Here is a 23,908-nt window from a genome sequence, read left to right on the forward strand (position 1 = left end):
GGTGGGATCGCGGAGGGGGTGCCACGGGGACGGCACTAGGGACCCCCCCCCCGGGATGCGAGATGTGGGATGAGAAGGGCCGGGGGTTCCCGGCGGTGGCAGGGGGCTCGGGGGGGTGACAGCGACCCCCGAGGGGCAGCGGGGACAGCGGGGTCCCCGTGGGGTAACGGGGGCTGCTATGGGGCCGGAGGGATGCCCCGAGGGGCAGCAGGGATCTCCAGGGGGCACGGCGGGGGCAGCGGGACCCCCGTGAGGTATCGGGACCCCGATGGGGTGGGGGGGGACAGAGGGGTCGGCAGGGTCCCGGGGGGCAAAGAGCAGGGGAAGGACCCCGTGGGGCGGCACGGACGGGGCGGGGGGGACAGCGGGGACCTGGGGGGGGGGGCAGCGGGGACAGCTCCCGATGGGGTGGCCGCGACCCCATGAGGATACCGGGCACGCTATTAGGGCGGGGGGGCGACGCTAAGGGGCTGCGGGCCCCGTTGGAGGGGGGGGGTTAGGATGGGGCGGGGGGGGCCAGCGGGGTCCCGGCGGGGACGCGATGTGACACCCGGCGGGGAGCGCAGGGGGGCAGCGGGGACCCGATGGGGACCTCGGGGGGGGGGGCACCGGGGGGGCGGCGCGGGGCCCGGGAGCAGCGGCACTTTCACGAACTGTCCACGGGAGGCGGGAGAGGCGGCGGAGGAGGAGGAGGAGGAGGAGAAGGAGGAAGGGGGGGCCCCGGCCGGGTTCGCCCAGCCCAGCCCAGCCCAGCCCAGCCCGGCCCAGCCCAGCCCAGCCCAGCCCGCCCCGTCGCTGCCCCGCCCCGCCCTGCCCAGCCCCGCTCCGCCGCTGCAGGCACCGCGGCACCGGCACCGGGCTCCCCTTTATAGGCTCGGTCCGAGGGGGTGGGGGGCGGCGGCGGCCCCAGCCCCGAGGGGGCGGCTCCCCCCCTAAAAAACCGGCGGCGGGACGCGCGGCGGGCAGAAAGCGCGGCCGGGGGGGGGGATTCCCGGTGGACCGGCGGGGACCGGGACTCGGTGTTCCCGGTGCTCCCGGGGTTCCCGGGGCCGCTGCGGGTTCGGCTCGCCCCGCCATGCCCCCCCGGGGGCCGTTCTCCCGAGCCCCGGCTCCGCGCTCCCGGTGCAGCCGCTGCCGCCGCCGCCGCTGCTGCCACCGCCGCCGCCGTTCGCCGCCGCCGCCGCCGCCGTGCCCGCGGCTCTGAGCAACGCCGCCGCCGCCGTTACCCGCCGCGCCGGGAGAACCGCGCCCCGCACCGGCACCAAGATGCTCCGCCAAGGTGAGCGCCGCACCGGGAGGGCACCGGGGGCACCGGGGCCGTTCCCGAAGTTTGCCTCCCCGACGAAGTTGGGGCCGCGCCGCCGGGCGCCCCCCCCCCCCTTCCCTCCCTTCCCTCTACCCTCCCCGTTATTCTACTCGCCGCTACCGGCACCCCCGGGTCCCCGGGGAGAGGCACCGGAGGGAGTGCGGGGAACCGGGGGGGCGCACGGAGCCGGCACCGGGAGCGAGGCGGGTCCCGAAGGCACCGGGGTACGGCGGGCACCGGGAGCGCATGGGGGGGCTCGGGGGCAACGCGGCTGTACCGGGGAAAAGGGGGGGGGGCGCACGGCGGGGACCGGAGCGCTGAGGAGGGGGCGTCCCGGGGGGGGGGTCGGTGTCCGGTGTAAGCCCGGCTCCGTTCCTCGGGAGGGGGACGCCGGGCTCGGCGGGGACACCGGGGGGTTCGGTGGGGAAGTTGGGGCGCGTTCTTTTGTGCCCCCCCCCACCCCGAGGAGATTCGTGACATCACGCCATTGCCATGGCAACCGCCTGGGACATCATAGGGGAGCTTTTTGACATCATAACCGGGGAGATGCCGACCCTCCGGGGGGGTCGGGGGGGTCCCTGTTCTTCGGCACCGCCGCGCTTGGGCCAGCCCCGGGGAGGTTGGGGAGGGGAGGGGGCAACGCAGCCGTATGGGGGAACCCCCCCGGACCCCCGGTCACCGTCCTGCACCCTGGGGGGGCACAGCACCGTGCCCACCCTATGGCACTGCCATATATCCAGCGAGGCTCCGGTGCGGTGGCACGGGGTGCGAGCTCCCCACAGCCCCCCCATACCCAAAGGCACCGACCCCAGGAGGGGCTCAGCCCCCGTTGCCCCCCCGGGGAGCCCTTTCCCCATCGGGGTAATGTCACCTTGCGGCTGCGGGGCCTCACGCTCCAAGGCTCTCCTCTCCTGCTCCGGCTTTGTTCGGCTCCTAAACCCAACTGGGTGGGCTTGGAGAGCCCCCCAAACCCCCTGAGCCCCCCGAGCATCCCGCTCGGAGCACTGGGGGGGAGGCGAAACAGCAACCGTGGTTTTGGGGCCGGGGAGCAGGAGCCCGAGGTGGAGCCCAGCCCTGCGCAGGCTGGCGGCGGGGCTGCTGGAAGGTTTCATCCCACCAGGGGTAGCCTGTTAAGGTCAAGATCTATGGCTTTCATTTCTGGAGCTAGAAAAACAAAATGCAAATGAAGAGCCTCTGGGCTGATCCAAACCCTATTCTTAAAGTTTTTTGTCTTGTTAAGCAAGGAAATAGAGTGCCAAATAGGCTTTGTTAAGTGGCAGTCTAATTAATAATTTAAAATCTTGTAGCTGTCTTTCATTAGAATTTATCTGTACATCAACCACAAAATCAGTCAAACACACTCATTTATAAGTTAATGCCAGTCCTGAATAATTCAACAGGCAGTTAGAGGAAGGCCTCCATCCCGCCCAGAGGCTCTCCCTTCCCTGCCCACCACGGCTGGTGGGCTCTGGGTGGGGGTCCCGGACCCCCCGTTCACGCCAAGGAAGGGGACACCATGGGGACAAGGGGACGGCAGCCGCTCGGGAGCGCGGGCACGTGTGGGATTTGGGCACGGGGTTGTGGCCAGACCCCCTTGATGGGGCTCGGAGGTGTCTGGTTTGTGGTGTTGGAGGAGGTGGCACTGCCCCTGCCACCCTCATCCTGCTCCCGAGGACCGGGGTTTGTTTTAGGGGCTGGGGACGTGGCACAGCTGGGGGCTGCGGGAGCCCTGTGCGGGTGACATCCTCGGGAGAAGCAGATCTGTGTGAGTGCCCATGGGGTGCCACCCCCTCTGCCCCCTCCTGCGTTTTGGGGACGCTCGGGGACCTCGATGTGGCCCAGCAGGGTGCCCCGGTGTGCACCGAGCTGCCCGGGTGTGCTTTGCAGAGGGGCTGATGGAGCACAGCCAGGGCAGGGCTGCGATGCCCGGGGATATTTTGGGTTTCCTGCCCCACGTGAGCTCCATCCCGGAGGTGCTGGGCATGGCAGGGTGCAAAAAACACCGCCCGGTGTCACCGCCGGTGGGCTTTGGGATGAGTTTTGGCACCGGGACCTCGCGGGTGTCTGGGGGTGGGAGCGTGGGATGCAGCACCAGCATGAGCTGGGGTGGCAGCGGGGACGGAGCTGCGCCCCAGCACCCTGCCAGGGGTGGCAACGGCCAGGAGCACCCCGTGGGAGATGCAGGAGGAGATTTCCAGGTCAAGGATGACACCAAGGTCACGGACAGCCGCGTCTCAGCCCCGGGGCTGGGGCCCTTCAGCTCCCGTCCTGCTGGGCTGCTGCTGCTCCACGGCCAAAAAACCTCCCCTGGGTGGGAGCGAAGGGGCTGGGGGGGCACAGGGCAGGGCTGTGCGGTGCCTTCCTGCAGCAGCTCCCACCCCTGAGACCCTGGTGAGGAGCGGGGGGCAAGGGAGATGTTTTTTTTTTATCCCCCCCCCCCCAGGCACAGGGAGGCTTTGCCCAGGAGCAGCCGCCCTGCGGGGCCGGGCACGGCGCAGGCTGGGCTGCGGTTGCTGCGCCGAGGAGCTGAGAGCCCAGAAACCTTTCTGCTCATAAAAGTTTAATTTCATAAAGAGCTGGGAGGAAGCCACAAGCTCTCTGTGCCCGGCGGAGCGGGGGGCGGCCGGGGGAAGAGCTCAGGACGCGGCCCTGCCTGTCCCTGCGGTGAGGATGGGGGGGGCCAGGGGGGCTTGGGAGGGCGAAGCCGGGCACTGCTGCGGTGCTCGTGGCTCCTCGAGACCTGCCTGGGTGGCAAAAGAGCCCTGGGTGCTGGGTGACCTGTGCTGATGGAGCCCCAAAGGGTCCCCGTGGCCCCATCTGCCGTGTCCCTGTGTCCCCATGCTCGCTCCCGGGGTGCCCGAGGCCGTGGGTAACGCTCCAGGTGGCCTCAAAAGTGCTGCCCTAGAAACAGCAGCAAACCTGGCGAGGCAATGTAAAAATAGGCATTTCGGGGTGTGATTTCACACCCGCCTCTCCCCAAGGCACCTGGCGGGAGCTGGAGCTGGCGGCACGACCCCGCGGTGCGCTCGGGGCTGCGTCCCTGTGGTTTATAGGGTGGGGATGGGAGCAGGACGTGGTCACCCCGGGGCCGGGCAGGGAACGGGGCTGCTGGTGACAGGATCTGGCAGCAGGAGGCAAAGCCCCATCTGGAGGTGAAAACCAGGCAGGGAAACGCAGGGACCCGGGCACGCGGTGGCTGGATGTGGCCGGGGATCCTCCAGGAGCAAACCCCAGGAATTAAACAGAGCCACGTGGCCGCCACCGCGCGTCCCCATGCTCGGAGCACCCATGGGTGATGCCGCCGGGTCCTGCATCTCCTGTTTGCCCCGAGGAGGCTCGAGGAGCCGCCGCCAGGCAGCCCCAAACACGGGCTTTGTTTGCGAAGCGCGATCCCGGGGCTTAGCGGCGCTCGGTACAAACTGTGGTTATTAACTGCAGATTATGTCTTTAAAAGTGCTTTGGCGGAGCAGCAGGCGAGCAGCGGGCTGGCGAGGCGCCGGCAGCGGAGCGATTGTCACGATCGCTCCCCGTCCCGGCGCGGTGGCGAGGTGGGACACACGAGGTGCCACCCCAGCGCCTCCCCTGGCCCCCGCCCGAGGAGGCTGGCATCTAATTTGGGAGCCGAGGCAACGAGTCGGGGGGCGGCGGGGGAGAGCTGCGGGCGCGAGGGATGGGGGCACCGCTGGGACGCCGGAGAGTCCTCGTCCTCTCCAGCACCGCTGCTCCTCCTCCCCTGCTGCTTTGGGGGACGCAGCCCTAGGGAGGGGACAGAGGGGACGTCCCTCTGCCAGCAGCACCCCTGGTGCCGTCCCCGCTCCGGCTGCCGACGCCGGGTCCGATTTCCCAAATTCAGGCGGCGACTATCCCCCGTACCATCCCCGCTCAACGGCATCTCCATGGAAACCCGCAGCCCTGCGCCTGCCGCCCTGCAATCAGAGGGGACACTTTTAGGAATATTATTTTTTGCCGATGACAAATGATGGAGGCTCGGCGCTGACGGAGGAACGCCCGCGCCTGGCATCGCTCTGCCCTCCCGAGCAGCCGCCCTTTCCCTTCCGGAGCCGAGGGCTTTGGCACGTGCCACGCGCCGATCCGGCGCCTGCGGCGGCGCTGCCGGGGGCAGATGCAGGCCAGGCAGATACAGGGGGGAATCTTCTTTGCTCAGATTAGGATTGCGGGGTTCTTAAGCCGAAAAAGCTCCATTTGGTGCAGAAAGCTCCTTTTCCTTTTTAATAGCACACGTGCCCGGCTGCTGCTTCCCTCCCCGCACCGGCAGAGCGTTTCGGAGCCAGCCTGGCTTTGGCAAGCGGCGTTTTGTGATGTGTCCCACTAGGGCTGTGGCCACTCTGGAGCCTCCAAGCACCGAAAGCTGCTTGTGTTCCTCCTCTGCTCGTGGCTGGTGGCATGGGATGGTGGCGGATTTTGGCCCTGGAGAGCCGAGGGCACAACGGGCTCGAGTTGCTCCCATCCCGGTGGTGCCACGGGGTGGGCGCAGAGCCAGAGGGCGTCGAGGATGCTCCGCGTGCACCCAGCTCCCGGCACCGCTGCTGTGCACGGGGAGGGTGGCAGGGGACACCCATGGGTGGCCGGATCCCGGTCTCTGCCGCGGTTGTTTACCAGGGAGGAGAGGCAGGAGCGAGTTTGGCTGCTGAGCTGTCAGCACTCCGTACGGAGGCAGCCCTGCAAGCGGAGGGGAGGTGCCAGCGCGGCTCCGCCAGCCCCGTGCCACACTTGGGAGCTGCTTTTATTTCCAGCTGCCTTTGCACCGGGGCTGCTCCCCACTGCTTCGCTCCCCCAAGCTGCTTCCCGGCGGCTGGCACTGCCCGAGGGGTGCGGAGCCCTTTTCCCATCCCCTTCCCGGTGCTTTTTTGGCTCTGCAGGGAGCCCGCCGTGGCCCAGATGAGCTCTCATCCGCGAGACCTTCGTGCAGCCAGCTGCAAATCCATGGCACGGCTGGAGGATGCGCTGGCACAGGGACAGATCCCGCTGTGAGCCCCGGCGCAAACCCAGAGGGAGGCAAACACCATCAGCATCCCCACGCCTGGCCCAGCCGCTGCCACCAGCTCCTCTCCACCGGCTCCTGCCCCCGGAGCCGCCCTGCTTCCCAATCCCACAGCCAGCAGGGTGCTGGATACGGCCCCGCACAGCCCCTCTGCCTGGAGCTGGAGAGGGGCTGGGGCGCTTCCCCCTCGGCGGGGATGCGCCGGGGTGTTTTTGCTAACAAGCCCGGCGTATTATAATTTCAATGGAATTTAAAAAACAAAATAGTCCTCGCACAAATGACTCCGCAGTGCCTCTGCCAGGGCCTAAGATCTGCTGCTATCTATTTTTTAATAATTGAGGGTAATAAATATGTATTTCTTTCTCCTTTTTCTCCGTACTCCGCAGCTTGTCAGCTCCCTGCGTCTCTCCTCTGATCAGACCGCATCTTTGCCGAGCGGGGAGAGAGGAAAAAAAAAAAAAAAAAGAAAGAAAGGGGGAAAAAAAAAAAAGATCCTTTAAGCAAAAAGGATTAAAGCCTTGAAAGTAGGTCTGCCCGAGCCGGCTCCGCTTTCCCCTGCTCCCAGCTGCAGCATCCAGGGCGCGGGAGGGCTGGGGCGAGAGGAGCCTGGCTGCAGCCCCACGGGGTGGCCATGGGTGCAGAGCCTGGGTGGGGAGCGGTACTGAGCCGGGCAACTTGGGCAAAGCCAGGTTCGAGCCGATTCTGCTTCGGCGGCACATCTTCCCCGGCGCTTTATTCCCTCGGGATTCCTTTTTTTTTTTTTTTTTTTTTTATCCAGGGGCTGTTTGCACGAGGCCGGGCGCGTTGCGCCTCGCAGGCGTGCGTGGGCCGGGGGCTGCGGGGACCCCCCCGGTGCCATCCCGAAGCTGCGGCCCCGAAGGCTGCTGCGGGCGCGGGGCGGAGGAGGCGAGCTGGTGTGAAGGAGGCGGCTATTTATAGCTTCCCCTCCGCTTTTGTTCCTTTTCCAGCAGAGCTCCTCTCGAAATAGAAACAGCGCCGGCTCCACGGCCGCTGGACCCAGCCTGGTCGCAGGGGACCCGGACCAAGGGGGGCACCCCCATGGAGCCGAGCATCCCCCCCCTTGAGATGGGGCTGGGGTGTGCTGGGGTGGGGGGAGCCGCCCCATTGCAGCCCCTCCTCGTGCTGGTGGCGGCCTCGAACCAAGCTGGGGGGTGTTTGGGGGTGCTTTGGGTGGGGATGGGGGGCAGCACCCGTGGGTGCGGTGTGCCCGCAGGGTCCGTCCCCGTCTGGCAGCCCAGCCGCTGCCTCTGTTCTTCCCCTCCCAGCATCCGAGCGCACCCCCCTTCCCCATCTCTGATCAATATAGCTGGGAAAAAAACAAAACAAAACAAAGTAAATATTTAATACGATCCAGGGAGCCACGGAGAGCGCTCCCCCCCCCCCCCCCTTCCTCGTCTGTCTCCTCCACCAGCCGCTCGCAGCAGCTCCCCGGCCGTAATGAGCCTGAGTGCAGCAGGGATCGATGGCGAAAGCAACCTCGGCGGAGGGGTCAGGCCTCCACGTCCTCCTCCCGCGCTGCACCGGAGCTGGGGCTCGCCCCCCCCTGCGCCCCCCGCCCCAGCTCGCCCTCCTCTTGCCCTGCTTTTCCTCTCCTGTTTGTCCTCTCGGGCTCCCTAGAGCGAGGAAGGCACCGCTGCTCCGGCGGAGACGTCCCTCGCCCTCCTGCCCTGGGGGGTGTTGAGTGGTGCTGGGCATTGGGCATGGGTTGGGGGCTTTTTTGGGGTGCAGGATGAGGCCGGGGTTGGTGCTGGAAGCTGGTGGCAGTGCCAGCTCCTAGGGAGCAGCTCCCTGGGGATGGGGGCATGGAGCTGGGGGAACTGTGGGCACCCCCAGAGCTGGCTCCGGGTTCCTAAATGGTGCCGAGGCGCTGTGCTGCTGGTGGGTGAGTGGACCTGCTGCCTCCTCCTCATCATCCTCATCCTCACTGCCACCTGCCCTGTGGGAGCTTGTCCCCAAGCAGCAACGCTTTGCCCGTCCCATCCCATCCCGTCCCAGGGACGCCCCTTTGGGTTCCTCCAGGCTCCCCCCCCCGTGCTCCTCTCCATCCCCTGAGCCCCAAAACCTCAGAGGAGGGGAAGCAGCCCTCCAGGAGGGGCACAGAGCAGCCCCATTACCCTCACCCAGGTGCCCCAGTGTCCCTCATCCCCTGACACCCCAAGGGACCCAGCAGTGACCGATGTGCCTCGTCCCGCTGCGCTCTCTGCTCACGTACCCGCTGCCGCTCCAGTGCCAAAGCCAATTGAGGGCCATTTGCTAACGGGCTCCTGCCAAGCTGCCAAGCTGCTGCTGGGGGCAGGCTCAGCGTGTGATTTACACCCAGCACCACGCTCCCCTTGCCCCTGGGCCACACATCTGGAGCTGCAGGGTGAAGGAGCGGCGGTTCCCAGCCGTGCACCGCCCGTCCCTGGCTGGGCACCCCCAAATCTGTGCCACGGTGTGGCTCCGTCCCTCGTCCCTCTGCTCCTCTCCTGCTCCCCGCCACGCTCACGGCTCTGCGCTCCCCCGCTGAATCCTTAAGTGGTTTCGAAGCCCGGCCGTGCGCGGCGGAGCGGGGACCTGTTCGGATTATTAACGCGCGGGGCGGGGGCTTGGGCTGCCTGGCACAGCCCACACCTGCTCCAGCTGGGGCTGCGGTCCCGCAGGGGCGCAAACGTGCCTCACTGGAGGCAAAGCCCGTGCAAGGAGCATTTGTCTGCCCTCCCCTTCGCTGTGCAAATTGTTTTTTTGTTTGTTTTATTTTTTTTTTTTCCCCTGGAAAAGCCAATCGTGCTCGGTGATGCAGCCAGGGTGCCGTGGCGGGGAGCCCACCTCGCCGGGCTCATCCTCCTGGATGAGGAGCATCGTCCCCAGGGACACCCGGCTGGGGGACAATGATTGGATTTCAAAGCGGCCAGAGGTGGAAAACAAGCTGGCAGGTGCTCCCCTGGGGACCTCGTCATCTCTCCGAGGTGATGCTCAGCATCTCCTCCCCGCCGGGGCTCCCAGGGCAGGCGAAGGGGCGCAGAGGCACCAAGGGGGGGGGGACACAGGGGCCGTGGCCAGGCCGGTGGCATGGGCCCTGCGTCACAGCTGCGGGCTTGTGGCAAGGTGCCGAGGAAGTTTTGCAGCAGCATTAGAAAATGTTGACATGTTTTTTGAAACAATTTCAGATCTGATATCTGCGCCAGATTGAGTTTGTAACCAGCTTTATTGTTTAAGCCTGCTGGGATTTCATCAAAGGCGTCTGCTGTTTACCCAGAACCATTTCATTGGAGAAAACAGCAAACAGACCTGCATTTCTATCTGATTTCACTTTTTCCTTTTCCTCCTGAATTTAAGTGCTTGTGAAAAGCATGGCTGATAAGGCAGAGCAATGTGGATAAATCCCGGGGACTGGCTCGGCAGAGGCTCCAGCAGCTGCTCCGTGTTTATTACCAGACCGCAGGCAGTCGTGGCAGCGGCTCCCAGCCTGGACGAGGCGGTGGCCACGCGGGGACCCTGCTGTCCCCAGGCAGTTTTGGGTCCTGGCTCCTCGGGGTGCGCTGGCTGAGGATCCCTGCTGGTGGCTTTGCTGCCACTCTCAGATTTAAACAACTTTCGATTTAAGCTACAAAAGAAGTGAACATCCAGCCCTGCGCAGGGAGCGGCAGGGACCCAGGCAGGAGATGCGCTCGGTGATAGTACCACGAGCCAAAGCAAAGGCAGCCGTGGGAAGCAGATAAAGATGAAGGAAAAGCGAAACTAGAAAGGGGCCCGGTGTAAATCACATTCATCCTCCCTGTGACCGGGTCCTGGGGCTGCTGGGGACACCTGCCCCACTCTGTGCTGTGCGCGGCCGTGCCAGGGGGCTCCAGGGATGTGATGGGGAGGAGGTGGAGCCCAGAAAGAGGGGGCACCCTTCCCAGTGCTGGTATCTGAGTGTTCCTCGTGGCCGCCCATCACCAGCATCACTTTTCCCCAGGGTCTGGGCATCTTCCCCACTTGGGAATGGTTTGGGTGGCTGTGACACCTTCCCCTGGCCTTTGGGGACGGGATGAGATGGGTACGGGCTCGGTGCCAAGGACTGGCTCCCTTGGCACCACGCAGCAGCCAGGATGGATGTGATTTTGGGTGATGACGTGCTCCCTGCCAAGTCCCCCGGGTCCCATCAGCATCTCCCGGCCGTCCTGGGGCCGGCAGCTCCCCGCACCGACACACCGAGGGCTTGTCCATGACATCCATCACACCTGCATGGTGACAATGTAATTTTTATCTGAGGTTGTTTATTTCTCAGACAGAACTACTTGTAAATTCCGAGAAGAATATATATCCCCGCGTGTGACAGATCCAGCACATGGCGATTAATCTGCCCTCTTAAGACCGGAATGCAAAAGTGTCCCAATGTCACTCCTCCGTGGGGCTGGAGGCCGTGCGCCCACCCTCCCTTGGCACAGGGTCCCAAGAGCACGTTGAGTTCTCCTCTTCCTCCTCTTCCTCCTCTTCCTCCCTTCACCCCGGGTGCTACCTGTGGTCTCCCCTCATCAGGGCAGGGCTGGCTCCAGCTCCTCTTTCCCGAGGTTTATGCAAATACATCTTGTTATTATTATTTTTTAATTCCTCGCCGCTGCTGCTCTGTGGCGCCCCAGATACCAAAAGTGCTGAGGCCAGGCGTTTGCACCAGGGCCTGCAGCGCCCGCGCCCCCGCCGGCTGCACGGGGAGGATGGAGACAGCGAGGGGACACCGGGGATGTCCTGGGGTGGGGGGGACAGGGGACAGAAAGCAGCCAGAGGAGCCAGGGACAGCAGGTGGCAACGTCCCTTAATGCCACCAGCACCTCCGTGACATGCTGATGAGAAGGGGACCGGTGGGCACAGGTCTGTTGGTGCTCCAGTGGCACGATCCCGTTGGCAGCTTAGGGACAGGATGGGGAACGGGACATAAATCTTCTCCCCCAGCCCCACCGGCAACACCCCCCGTGCCATAAAGCTGCTTATTTACAGCCGCCTGCTCCGGAGCATCTGGGAAGCGAAGCGCGTCATTTTCCAGAGAGAGCAAAAAATGCTGCATATTTCAGTGTCTTTTGAATTTTTTAGGTTTCCCTGAACTGTGCTAATGGGTTGGCGGTGGAAAAGGGGGGAGGCGGGGGGCCCAGCCCAGCTCCCGGCCTGCCTTGCTGCTCCGCCGCGCGCGGCCATGACTGCATTGCTGCTCTTAAAATATTCAGTGCTGTTGGCCACAATTTCACAGCGGGTCAAAGCGCGCCGAGTTAGCGAGAGGAGGGAAGGTGTGACAACGAGATTAACCCCGGCCCCGCAGCCCCGCCGCGCTCGGCAGGCTGAGCACGCCGCGCTGCGGCCGCCTCCTCCTGGGGGGCACCGCCAGAGCCCTTGGGGAGGGGGGATGAGCACCCGAAATGCCTCGAGTCCTCCAGTGGACGCGGTGCCACCCAAAATGCTGCAAAGGAGCAGCGGGAGCATCCTTGCTCCGGGATGGTGCAAAGTTGGAGCTGGCAGTGCCCCAAGGCGCTGGGCGCACGGCTGAGGATGGCCCCCGGGCAGCCCAGAGGTGGGTGCTGCTGCACCCCGAGGTGCCACGCGCTGCACAAGCCGTGGTTCATGCTAACGCCGTGCGAAAGAGCAGCAGTGGGGATCCGGAGGGGATTGCGAGCGGGGATTTAATAATTCCGACATCAGCCATGAGCTTGTTCTGCAGTCGCTGGCTTGTCTGCGAGGGCTTAAAGGCGCTCTTGGAGGCAGCTGGGTCTGTGCCACGTGTTACAGAGCGGGGCGAGGAGGGAGGGAGCTTGTGGGGTCCAGAGGGCGAAGAGGAGCGCACCACGTCCAATTACCATGAGTGTAACACCCAAGGGGAGCAGATCCAGCGTCCCAGCCCAAGCCAGGTGGATAAAACTCCGTATTTAGCAGTGGAGACCTCCAGGAGCAGCCCCTCACGTGGGCAGTGCAGCCTGGAGCTGGGCAAACGCTGCACCAGCAGCTCTGCCAAGGCTTGGTGCCGTCTCCTGCCACCGTCCTTGGTCCGTGCTCGCGTGCCACACCTCAGATCGTTGAAGCTCTTCGTGTGCATGAGCGGGGTTCTGCTTGTGGGATGGTGCTGCGGGAGGTGGATGCTCACTTGGATCTCAAGGAGCAGCTGGGAGCACTCAGGGAGCTCATGGGGTGTCCTCCAAAATTGGGGACAGCTCTAGGGGCACAACTGATCCCTGTTTTCAAGGGATTCCCATCCTGCACCCGCAGGCGTTGGAGCTTGGGGCCGGCACCCCGGCACAGCAGGCTGCGAGCCCTAAATCTGCCTTATCCCCACTAACGGCGTGGCAGATGCTCTCATTATCCATTTAAACATATAATCCTCCCCCGAATCCCGCTAAGCTCCTGGCCTCGCTGATACCTCGTGGCAGTGCGTTCCACAGGTTAATTACGCATTTTTAATTAACCACCCAGCGGAGAGTGACCCGGGAATAAGGGACCTGGAGGTGAGCAGTCTCCAGGCGGAGCAGCACGGCACCTTTCTCCCCCAGAATACGAAATTCCCAGGTCGCCAGCCCCACTTTGGGTGCGGATAATTCCCAAATGGAGCAGCCCGGCCCCAAATCGAGCCCTGCCAGGGTCCGGTGCTGCCCTGCAAATGCTCTCCATCATCTCCAAACGGAGAGCGACCGCCTCGCTCCTACCTGGCTGAGCACGAGCCAAGGGGGAGGAGGAGTGAGGCAGAGAGGGAAAATCACACGTTGTTTTTAAAAGGCGTTTTTGAGTGAATGCTGAATGGGGTTTGGGAAAATTGCCTTAAAGGCCTGTTCTCTGCAGGGACGGAGCTTTTCATGGAGCACAAGTATTTTGAAACTTAATTGCGCATTTGCACGGGCTAGTGTTTTTATTTCTCTCAGGTCTCTGAGGTGGTCTTTGAAGATTGCTGTCTCTCTGTAATGGTTTTCTTTATCTCAAATAAATTCCACACACCTGCGAGGTGGAGCTGCTTGAAAGAAATGATGTCGAAATTGGCTCTCGATTTAATAAATCTGCAAATGAAGCTGGAATGCAGGGAGACGATGCGACCGGCTGCGCGTCCCCCCGCTCCCCACCTCCCCTCTCCCTTCCTCCCTCGCCCCGTCTCATCAGCTCCTTTCAAGCCCCTGGGGGAGCCAGGAGGGAGCACAGGGATGCTCCGTGCGCTCGGGGATGCTCTGGCAGCTGCCTCTCTGTGACAATTCCCCCCCAGAACCGGGGCAGATCCCTCAGCCCCAGTCCATCCTTGCTGTCCACAGCACGTGCAGCCTTCGGGCGAGCTCTCCAAGCCCCAAAACGAGCAGCCAGCTCTGCTCTCCATCAGCTCCTGCCTCTGCCCTGGCACCAGGAGCCTCATGCCAAGGACCCAACCTCTCCTTTGGGTGCCCTCCTCCACGACACCCCCAAAACCCTGATAGCATTTTCTTTTCTGGCCTCGTGTTTTGGGTTTTGGGGATGCTTCGGGGCTAGAAGGCAGCGGGGTGGTGGGAGCTTCGTCCTGCCATGCTGAGCCACGCCGTGGCTCCCCGGCTGGCCGGGCTGGAGATGATCTTGCGCTCCGCTTTGGGAGCAGGGCAGAGCACCGGGGAAGCGCCTGCGGCACAGTTTGTCGGCTCCTCGCTGTGCCACTGCAGCACGGAGAAACAAATCCCTTTACGGTCCGGGCAGAGCGCGCTCCGGGCAGTCCCGGCTGTCAGCGGAGAGAAATGGACAGCCGCAGAAGTACACAGACAGGTTAATGGCAGCCGCAGATGCGCTATAGTGCACAATTGGATTTCGCCTCCTCGTTTCTCAAGGAATCAGCATCTCTTTCTTGCTCAGAAACCCGCAGCGGGACTCTCGCCGAGTCGGGCGGGTTCAAGGCTGGAACCGCAAGAAGGAGCCGAAGCCCCCCGGGCGCCTGTGGGTCTGCGAGGAGCCCCGGCCCCTCAGAGCAGCGGCAGCGGGGTGAGGGATGGAGAAGGGGAAAGCAGCGAGCCCTGGCCAGGCAGCTCCTTGCAAGGCTGCTCCCTGAAGCCCCTAATCGGGCAGCAAAGGCCTCCAGACGTGAGGCTGCTTGGAGAGACCACACTGCAAAGCCCAGCTCTGGGGGAGAGCTCGGTGATTTCACTGCATCGCGGCGTTTCCTCGCGCTGATATTCGGCACCACCAAATTTACTCCCGTGGAGGCAGAAAGCAGCACAGCCACACCGCCCTGAGCTGCTGCCGATGGATCTGGTGCTGGGCTCGGGACCTAACCCAGCCCTTGGGGCTGGAGCTGGAGCCTCACGCTCGCTCCTGTCCCCACCAGCATCCCCAGCAGCTCCTGGGCCACCCTCGCTTCCCCAGCCCAAACCTGGCGGCGGCGCACGCTTAATTGTTGACCTTGTAAATGCATTCACGCACAGCAAGCGCCTTCCCATTTCTCTTCTCTCTTCTTTCTCAATTGATTGTGTCCCTCCACACTTATCTCCCTGAGTGTCTGTCAAAGTTTTTATGCTGCGCGCATCACCATGGTACCTGAACACCTTGGCAGAGCAGAAAAGTGCGTCCCCATTATGCAAACCCTCCCCAAGTTTTAGTCACGCTCGCTGGTTCACGGTGTCAGTTGGGAAGCGGCACTCCATCTCCTCCCTCCTTGCTTCTCGGACTTACGTAAAATCACCTTGGGCTCTTCTTAAACTGTAGCTTCCTGGCCCGTTTTCTCTTTGTGCTGGGAAATCTGGGCTGGGAGACAATGGGGCACCTGCTCCCTCTCCTGCTCCAGCAGCAAAGCACAAGGGCCAGAAGCATCTTCCCTTCCCTTCCCTTCCCTTCCCTTCCCTTCCCTTCCCTTCCCTTCCCTTCCCTTCCCTTCCCTTCCCTTCCCTTCCCTTCCCTTCCCTTCCCTTCCCTTCCCTTCCCTTCCCTTCCCTTCCCTTCCCTTCCCTTCCCTTCCCTTCCCTTCCTTTTCCCCGTTTCCCTTTCCCTTCCCCTTCCCCTTTCCCTCTTCCCCTTCCCCATCCCATCCCACCCATCCCTACAGGTTCCCTCTGCCCCCACACCCCACTCCCTGCACCCCCACATCTGCACCCGCCCCAAACCCCACACCAACACCAACTTCATCCCATCCCAACGCCCTAACGGGGCCACACGGCGCTTTAGGAAACCCAGTCCCCGTGAAGTTGTCTCCATTCGGGAGCCGCCAGGGCAGGCTGCCGAGGGCTCGGTATTGATAGCGACAGCTCTTCTCGCCGCCTGCGACATCGGCTGTGCCCCGTGATTGAATTACGGGGCTGTAATCCGCCTCTCTGCCGGTTGCGGTCCGTGCTGCGCGAGGCTCAGATGGTGAACTTGAGCACCATAATTTAATAAGGAGCAGGCAGGCAGCGCGCTCGGATAGCCGTCGGGATCGCTCGCCTTCTCCCCACCTCGCCATGTGCTGATTTGTGCCTGGGCGATGCCCGGATCCTGCCTGGTTGTTCTGCTCCCTACAAAGGGTCTGATGGAGCACAGTGTTTTTTTTTTTTTTTTTTTTTTTTTTTTTTTTTCCTAGAGCAGGAATTCAGCGTTTTCAGCTCTTGGAGAGACCTCGGCGCAGCATCAGGGCCATAGGGGCGATGATGGGTTTGGTGCTTGTTGCAGCTGGTACCACCCATCAGTGCTCTGCGCCTTCGTTTCGGTCGGGATGCGTCGATGGGGAGCGGGGGGACCCCGTCCTGGGGCGCATGAGACTGGAGTTTGCTCCCCAGCAATGAGTTAAAAGTCACAATTTGCAAATTTTGGGAGCATCGCAGGGGCAAATCCTGCAGCCCCTGGTGCTGCTTGCGGGGGGATGCCACGCTCTCCGTGCTCACACAAGGAGGGATTTTGGGGAGCAGCTCAAGGTGGAGGTGCAGACCGAAGGCTCTGAGCAACGCTGCACCTGGAAAACCTGAATTTCATAGAATTGCTCGGAAATACGGCAAATATTTCAGCGGGAGGTGGGGGCAGCGTGGCGGGGCCGGGCAGGGGGACCCATCGGTCCTCGCTCCCCCCCGCCTGCCTTCCGAGCAGGGGTGTTTAAACGCCTTTTATGTTGTGCCTCGACTGATGAAAGGCCCGAAAATGGGACTAACAAAGACGAGTTGTACTTCAGAACAAAAGAGCATGAAAGCAGCAGATGCTGTCACAGGAATAAATTGTATCAACAGCGATCAGATGGGAAAGCGAGGAGTCAGAATGGAGGTGCTCCCTCTTTCCCGTTTCCAGCGCAAATGTCTGGGTCCATGAATTTAGCCGGAATCAGGTAGGATGAAAGGCTGTGCCTGACAAGGCATTTCAAAGCTTCCGGGAGCCTCTGGAGAAGATGTGGCCACTTGGACGGGGAATTGGAGCCCCTCAGTTTTAATGAGCATCTCAGTCGCCTTCCTTTATCCTCGTGCCAAGATCTTCCCTTTCTTTCCTTATTTTTTTTCTTTTTCTTTATTTTTTTTTTTAAGAGCACAAAAACCATTTCTGCTGCTTGCAATTTGTTTTAACTTCGCAAAACGTGCATTTAAGCAACACGACGGGAGGAAGCTGAGGGTAAAAGGCTCGCTAAATCCCGGCGTGCCGCTTGCTGCCGCAAATTCCTCCCCGTGGCGCTGGGGAAGGCTCAGCACCGCCAGCCCTCAGCCGGGTGTGACGGTGGCACCGGCGTGGCTGCAGCCCTCCAGCCCTCCCCGACAGCCCTGGGAGCGCAGCAAGGCTCCTTTGGGGGCAGGGCTGTGTATTTTGGGAAAGCTGTGACTGAGCGTCAGCGAGCAGCGCTGATTTCCCAAAGGCTGACCTCCCCCCCAGACCAGTCCCAGGAGGATGCTGGCAAACTGGGAGGGGGAGGAAGGGACGTTTGCTCGTCTCGTGGGGAGCAGGATTGCTTCTGGAGGCTGTCGGCAGCGTGCAGAGCAAACCCTTTCAGCAGCACACGAGGCCACCCCACATCCTCGCCGCTGCTGCTCCTGCTGACTCAGCACCTCCAAAAACCGGGCATCTCTGCGCCCACAGCACCCCCACCCAGCCCCAGCTGCTTCCCCGGCACAGACAGGGTGCACGCTCTTGCCGCCCGGCTGTGCCCCCTTGTCTCCAGACGGGGATATTTCTCCCCAGCGGTCCTCCTAATGCGAGCTTTCGGCTGTCTGCCTCAGCCTGCCCGTCTCCAGCAGGCACAGCTGCTCCTGGAGAGGCTCCGGTATCACCGGCACCACGGTGCACGCGTGCCAATGCACATGTTCACCCCTCCCCGCCGCTTCCTTCTTGGGCTGCAGCTACGTTTTTTTTTCATTACATCCCCAATACATCCACCTGCTCTTTGGGGAAAAGGATTGCAGAGGCTCCAACGCCCGGCTGGCACACGATGCCCTATTGCTAGCGCCGCCACGTGCCGCCGCGGATGGCTTTGTGCCGATCCCAGGTCTCTGTACCACTCACAGTAACCGTTATTACCTAGCAAAGAAGGGATCGTAGTGGGATTTATAATGGCTTTATGAGGAACAGGCTCTGATTAGCTTGAAGGGAAGGGGCTAAAGTCACGTGTGGGGCATGTGGGGCCCCCGAGCCACAGCAGCAGCCACTGCCCGGCCAGCAGGGTCCTGCCATGCATCCACCGGGAGCCCCACCAGGCTCAGGGGACGCTGAGCCATCAGCTTTGCTTTTCCATTTGGTCCTAAGGATGTACAAAATCACCAGAGCCAGCGCTCCCCGGTGCACATTTAGGGAACTTTGGTTTCAAAGCCGCCAAATGGCCCCATTTGGTTCCCTGCCCCAGCCCCAAAGCGCGCACCGCCTCTCAGCAGCCTTCAGCGGCTGCAGTTTCTCTCCTATTTCCTACGAGGACCGACTGTCACCCCAGTCCCTCCTCCCCGCTGTGGCAGGATCGCATGCGGGCTCTAATTAATAGAAATTAGAGCGCCGAGACCTTGCAGCCCCTACCCCGTAATTGCTCGGCCTCGCTGTGTTCGAGGGGCAGAGATCGGCAGCGATCTCGCCAGCCGCCGGCGATGGCAACGCATCCCGTGAACAAGTTCATTTTATGAAGCTTTTAACGCGGCACCGGCGGGCGCTCCCGTGGCGCTGGGGGTGCTCAGCACCTCCAAGGAGCCCGCTCCCGGGGGGTGACGTGTGCTGGGGGAACGGCGAGGCCGGGATCCGGCCCCGATGCTGGGCAGAGGCGCAGCGGGGCTATTCACACCGCCGTGCTTTTATCGCTCTGCTTTTCGCGAGCTTTCTGTGTGCTGGGAAAAAGTTGAGTGCGAAGCGGGAGGGGGCTCAGCCTGCACGGCCACGCACGTCCCTTGGGGACGGCTTCGGTGTCACGTACCTCGCCCCCTGACCGGGAGGGACCAAAGGCCCGGGAATGGAGCTGTTGTGCCCCTTTAGGGGTTGGGAGAGAGAGCCCTGAGGCTGGCCAGCTCCAAATGACGCAATGGCTTTATTTTTGTGGGAAGAAAATGTGACAGAGCTGGCCGCTTTGATGCCCGCCTGCCAGTCTCCTTCCCCCCTGCTGCAGGCAGGATTATGTGCCGCTGAATGGGGAAGAAGGCGCATCGCGGGCTCCAATTTGCCCTCTTCTCCACAAAACGCAAGGACACGCAGTAAATGTGCAATGCAGAAAAGGCTGAAAAGGGATGAAAGGCAGCGGCCGCGACGCGGTGCGTAATTGGCTCGCGGAGCTCGGTGGCACAGGACGCGGCTGAGGTCAGGACCTCGGCAGGATCACGCGTTTGTAGGGACGATGCTCACCCTATTAGCTATGCCAGCATAAAAAACCCCGCAGAAGGGCTGCTCGCCTCTTCGTGCCTCCATTTGGCGACGTCCAGGTGAGGCTCTGCCCTGCGGAAAATCCAGCACATCCCCAAGGCACCGCAGCCTGGGGTGGGGAGCATGCAGTGGGCAGCAGAGAGAGGGCCTGGAAGCGGGGCAGCTGTCACTTTGCTCCTAGATCTCATGTTTGCTCTCTTCTGGCTGCGTTTCCAGTCCTAAAGAAAGCCTTCGGGGGCCCTAGCCAGCTGCTGGCAAGGGGAAGGAGCGGGTGAATCTGCTTTCTCCCCGCATTAGGTTGTTGGGTGTTTGATACTGAGCTGGCTCGTGCTAATCTTGGGTGGCTTTTGTCATTTCATCTGCAATTGTTTCACTGTAAAGCACCTCAGAGATCTTGGTAGCCGCTGTTTTACAAAGGATAGCGTCCTTATTATGCCTGTGAATGAACTATTTTGCATTTCTGTGAATGGGAAAGAAAACTTGTCACCTCAGGACAAAAAGGGAGTGGAAGCATCTGATGATCCCTGGAGAGCCTCAGACAATCCACGAAGCTTAAGTCATCCTCCTCTATTTCTCTCTCCTCGGGGGCAATTGGAATTATCAGTCCCTTCTCAAGGACCTGGAGAGCTCCCTGGCCTCTGCCAATTCCCGTCCCAGCTCTTGGCTGCTGGCGCTGCCGCCGGGGCCCGATCCTACAGGGTGTCGGGGTGGCAGCTCCGGGGCCAAAGATCCTGCAGGCACAGTTCCTGCAGGATCCCCGTGGCATCCTCCGTGCTGTCCAGGCCTGGAGGAGCAGAAGTGTCATGGTTTTTAGGGACATCTCCCATCACAGCAGCACCCAACAGCTCCATCACCCACCAACAAACCCAAAAATGCCGCTTAACTCCCATGCATCAGCTCCAGGAAGATCCAAGCAGGACCTTTACGCCCAATGGGACAAGGCACAGGAGCACAAAAAGATCTCCAGCAGTAGGATTTCGATCACCCTCCCACAAATGTGGTGGTTTTCCCTCTGTGCCGAGGCACCGGAGGCACCAGAGCCTCAAACCAAATCCGCTCCCTGTGCTCGGGGGGCATCGCCGCAGCGGGAGGAGCACAGCAAAATGGGGTTAAGTCGGGCGGATTACATGGGGGAAACACACTCTACATTCCCTCTGCTTCTGCACAGATCCGTCCTGAAGTGAGCATTTAAATTAAACAAGTTTTTCTATCCGAGCTTCCAATCCCACAGCCGCTCCCACCGCTGGCTTCTGCTCTTCCCCCTTGCCTTCAGCCCGAGCAGAGCGGGGAGGAGATGCGGCCGCCAAGAGGAGCGCTAATTAAACAGGGACTTCCATATTAGGGTACAAATCCTCTGGACCTGCACAAACCCTGCCAATTTCTGTATTTATTTATTATTTTTTCACTACAATTGTAATTTCCAGCGGTGCCTCCAGCACTGGGAGAGAGTTCAGGGGCTGCTCTCGGAGAGGATTAGCGTGCTGGAAGCATTATTGCTTTCCTTCGCTGTGAATTCAGGAGCGATTCCCTGATGGCTGCACTCTATATAGAAGTGAATCGGTGCTAATTTGTTTTTGAGGATCACACATCCACCAACACGTGAAAGACAATCCTGCCTCTCGATGTATATTTCGAGTTGGTGCTACAGCAAACAACAGAAAATAAGAAAGCAAACGAAGCCAGACCTCCCTCGCCCGGAAAGCCGGAGCTGGAAAAGAGCGGACATTTGGGTTTGTTTTTTTTTTTTGAGCTCCTGCAGCCCCTGCCGGGAGCCTTGGTTTGGCTCCGCTGCCCATGGTGGATGGCAGAGGGAGCAGAGCAGCTCGAGCTGGAGCATCCCTGGCTGGCACAGCCCTTCTGCAGGCACGGAAAGCCTAAGGGACGCCGCGTCGGACAGGATGTCAAAGAGACTGAGCATAAAAGGCTCCCTTCTCAGCAACCAGCTTCTTTTTTTTTTTTTTTTTCCCTTTTAAATCATCCTCGGGTTTAACTGCGAGAGAGGAATAAATGAACTAATTGAATCTGCACAGCCCAGGGGCCGCACACCTGGCGGGCGAGCAGCCGCCCCGCCACCCTCGTCCCTCTCTTTGTCTGCGTGATTCAGAGGGACGCGGTCCGCAGGGAGGGATCAGCCCCGGCTGAAATGGAAGACAAAGCTATTGTTTCAAACAGAGTTATTGATTTTTACATTATTACACTATGAAATTTATGGTCTGGTTTCAAACTGCAATAGGAGTTAATGACCATGATCCAGAAACTTCCAGGTGACCTTGGCCTCGACTTTGGTGGAGGAAGGGGAATAGCTCCAGACACCGGGTCAGCAAATGTACAACGAGCCTGCGACGTCCTAAAGGACTTGATTTTGGGGTGCCTCTGCTCCCAGCTCTGCCCTGAGCTTCGGCTCACAGCATGCTCCAGCCTGGCTGACAGCAGTGATGGAGATGGCGATAGCTGGACCTCCTCAGCTCCAGACAACGCTTCTGCTCTTCGGCAACATCCTTCTCCTCCTGAACCCCCTGGCCAGAAGCACCGTGATGGTCTCATTGCTCCTGAGCTTCTCCATCCTCCACCACCCACCCAATGCAGCCAGGCTGATGAAGGCTTTGCTGTGCTCAGCCACCGCTGGAGAAATGCGAACCACGGGGCTCTGAGGTGGCCAAAAAGCACCAGGGATGGGAGGGAACACAGCATAGGGCAAGAGGAACCCCATCAGTGGGGGTCGGGGTGGCTAACAGAGGTTTACACCCACTAGCACAAGAGGTGCTGGTGTTACAGAGGGTGTGTATGGGCTGCAGCATCCCCACACTAAAACCTTTCCCTGGTTTTCCCTTTAAAAGACACCTCCCTGTGCATCTTCTGGCAGCAGCCCCTTCCCGAATTTTTCCCTAGCAATATTCCCTCCAAATTTTCCTGCATGCGTCTTCCCTCGGGAACAGCCTCTCCACTCCCCAGCACAAGGACGCAGTTTCCAGCTGCTGCGGGAGGTTTTCTTCTCGCCGTGCCTCCTCGTTGGAATATCCCCGACGCCGCACCCGCAGCTGAAGTCGTGTGAAGCTGGTAGCCTCCAAGCTCATCTTCTGCCTCGGAGGTCATAATTGCCATTAAATCACAGCTTGCCTAACCAAATTATGCAAAACCGAAATTATCTCCAATGATTTTTATGTTGCTGAAATGTTCCAGAACTGCCGGGGTGATGACTGGGGGATTGGGAGCAGCTGTCACTCCATCAGAAACCATAACTCCAAACAGCTGGGATCTGTCAGTTATTTATGACACCGTTTGGAAAAAAAAAATAAATAAAATGATGAAGGTGGATGGGTGGTTGCCGCTCGACAGGCAGCTCTCGTGCTGCAGGGAGCGGAGGCGCCGAGGATGCCCCAGCGGCGTGGGGCGCGAGGCGGGCACCGAGACGGCTTTGCACAGAAGCTGAAAGCAAACTGCTGCTCGCTGGGGAATTTGGCCTTCGTGACAGTCAGGGCAGGCTTGTTTATTTTAGCCTCTGTTTATTTTAGCAACGGGAGCGGGGGGGGGAGAGAGGGGAAAAAAAAAAAAAAATAGGCAGCTCCTAACCACGGGTCTGACACTGCTTTGTCAAACCGTCCCAGATCTGAAGTTGCGCTCTTGGCTTGCACCCAGTGGCTGTCTCTGCTCAGGCCTCGCCTTTCATCGTCCTTCAGCTGGAATATGAAATTGTGACCATTCGAGGCTCCTTTTCCTCCCTAAAACAACAGTTTCTCTCCGTCGTGGTGTGAACATCCCGTTCCAAGTTCGTTCCCGAGTTTCAAAGTGTATCTTCCCGCGGGGTCGCAGCTGTGCCTGTGTGCCCCAGTTCACTCGGGGCTGATTTAGAAAGGCTCCTTTGATAGGTACGGGGTGTGAATGGGGCAGGAAGATCTCTCCCTGCGGCTGGTTGACAGCTACGGGCGGTGTTGCACCAGGTGCGAATTTGGCCTCAGATGAGTGTGAGTGATGAGCAAGCTCCTGCCTTTTTGATAACACAGACTGCGAGCAGAAGCCAGATGCTTTGTCCCCACTTGTAGCTTGCTCTGGTTAAGTATTATTATTTATATTATGTAGCAGCTATACATAGTGTTTTATGGCAGTAAAGATCCATAAATCAGCAGCCAGAAGACGAGGGCTTTGCTCTAAAGAGCTTATAAATCTAACAGCCTGAGCAGAACCGGTAATGGACACAGCGAGCAGTCGGACAAGTCGCGTGTAGACAGGAGCTAAGATAGGGCTCCCCAAGCAGATGGCGTTTTAGGAGAGATTTGAGAGAGAAGCAACCTGCTCCATCCCAGAGACCAGATCCTGCTGGAGAACCAGGCGGGCCGTGACCCACATAGCTTGCCGGGTGGAGAGGCGAGAATGTGGTGCTGAGAAAAGCAGCGAACAAAGCCAGCGGGCGAGGGCTGCGCCTCGGGGGCTCCGTGTGCACCAGTGACCCCGCCGGGGCCAGAGCATCCCTTCTTCTCCTAGGTCCTAGCTGAGGACTCCTAAGGAAAATAACACAGCGTTGCATCTCTAAATAAACCCCTACAGCCCTGCGAGCCGCAGCAAAGCATTAAAACCCTTACAATGCAAGAAAACACCCGGCACAGGTACAGCCCTGCGGTGCGGTGGGGACAGGCTGTACGCGGCGCCGAGCCGCAGCCAGCATCCCCGTGGTGCCGAGGGATGTGCTGCAGCCACTGGAAGCTGCCCCCGTGATCCCAGGTACCAACCCAGCCTTTCTCCTCTCCTTTCTCCTCCTGTGCTGGCACCGGTGTGGGGAGGAAGGTGGGCAGGGCTGGGCGGCACGGGGAGGTTTGCTGCGTCTGGACGAGCGCGCTGTCTCCGGGCGTCTGCATTCTTCTGGCCGTTTC

At 61.1% G+C, this 23,908-nt stretch overlaps 1 protein-coding gene across 3 annotated transcripts in view; it reads left to right on the forward strand.

The window, feature by feature from the left end:
• The first annotated feature begins 494 nt into the window (after positions 1-494).
• Positions 495-23,908, forward strand: part of RTN4RL1 (reticulon 4 receptor like 1) — a 30,184-nt gene continuing 6,770 nt past the window's right edge. For 2 of the 3 annotated variants that reach the window (XM_072025977.1, XM_038165772.2), the window contains exon 1: positions 495-1,279. Coding sequence is in view for 1 of the 3 variants with exons in the window: in XM_038165772.2 (XP_038021700.1) it covers positions 1,267-1,279 (13 nt within the window). In the remaining 2 variants the exon portion in view is untranslated. Of the gene's footprint in view, positions 1,280-22,583; positions 23,760-23,908 lie in introns of those variants that run through there. The other variant, XM_072025978.1, reaches the window with a different exon arrangement.

Source organism: Anas platyrhynchos, chromosome 20, assembly GCF_047663525.1.
Source record: "Anas platyrhynchos isolate ZD024472 breed Pekin duck chromosome 20, IASCAAS_PekinDuck_T2T, whole genome shotgun sequence".
Taxonomy (NCBI): Eukaryota; Metazoa; Chordata; class Aves; order Anseriformes; family Anatidae; genus Anas; species Anas platyrhynchos.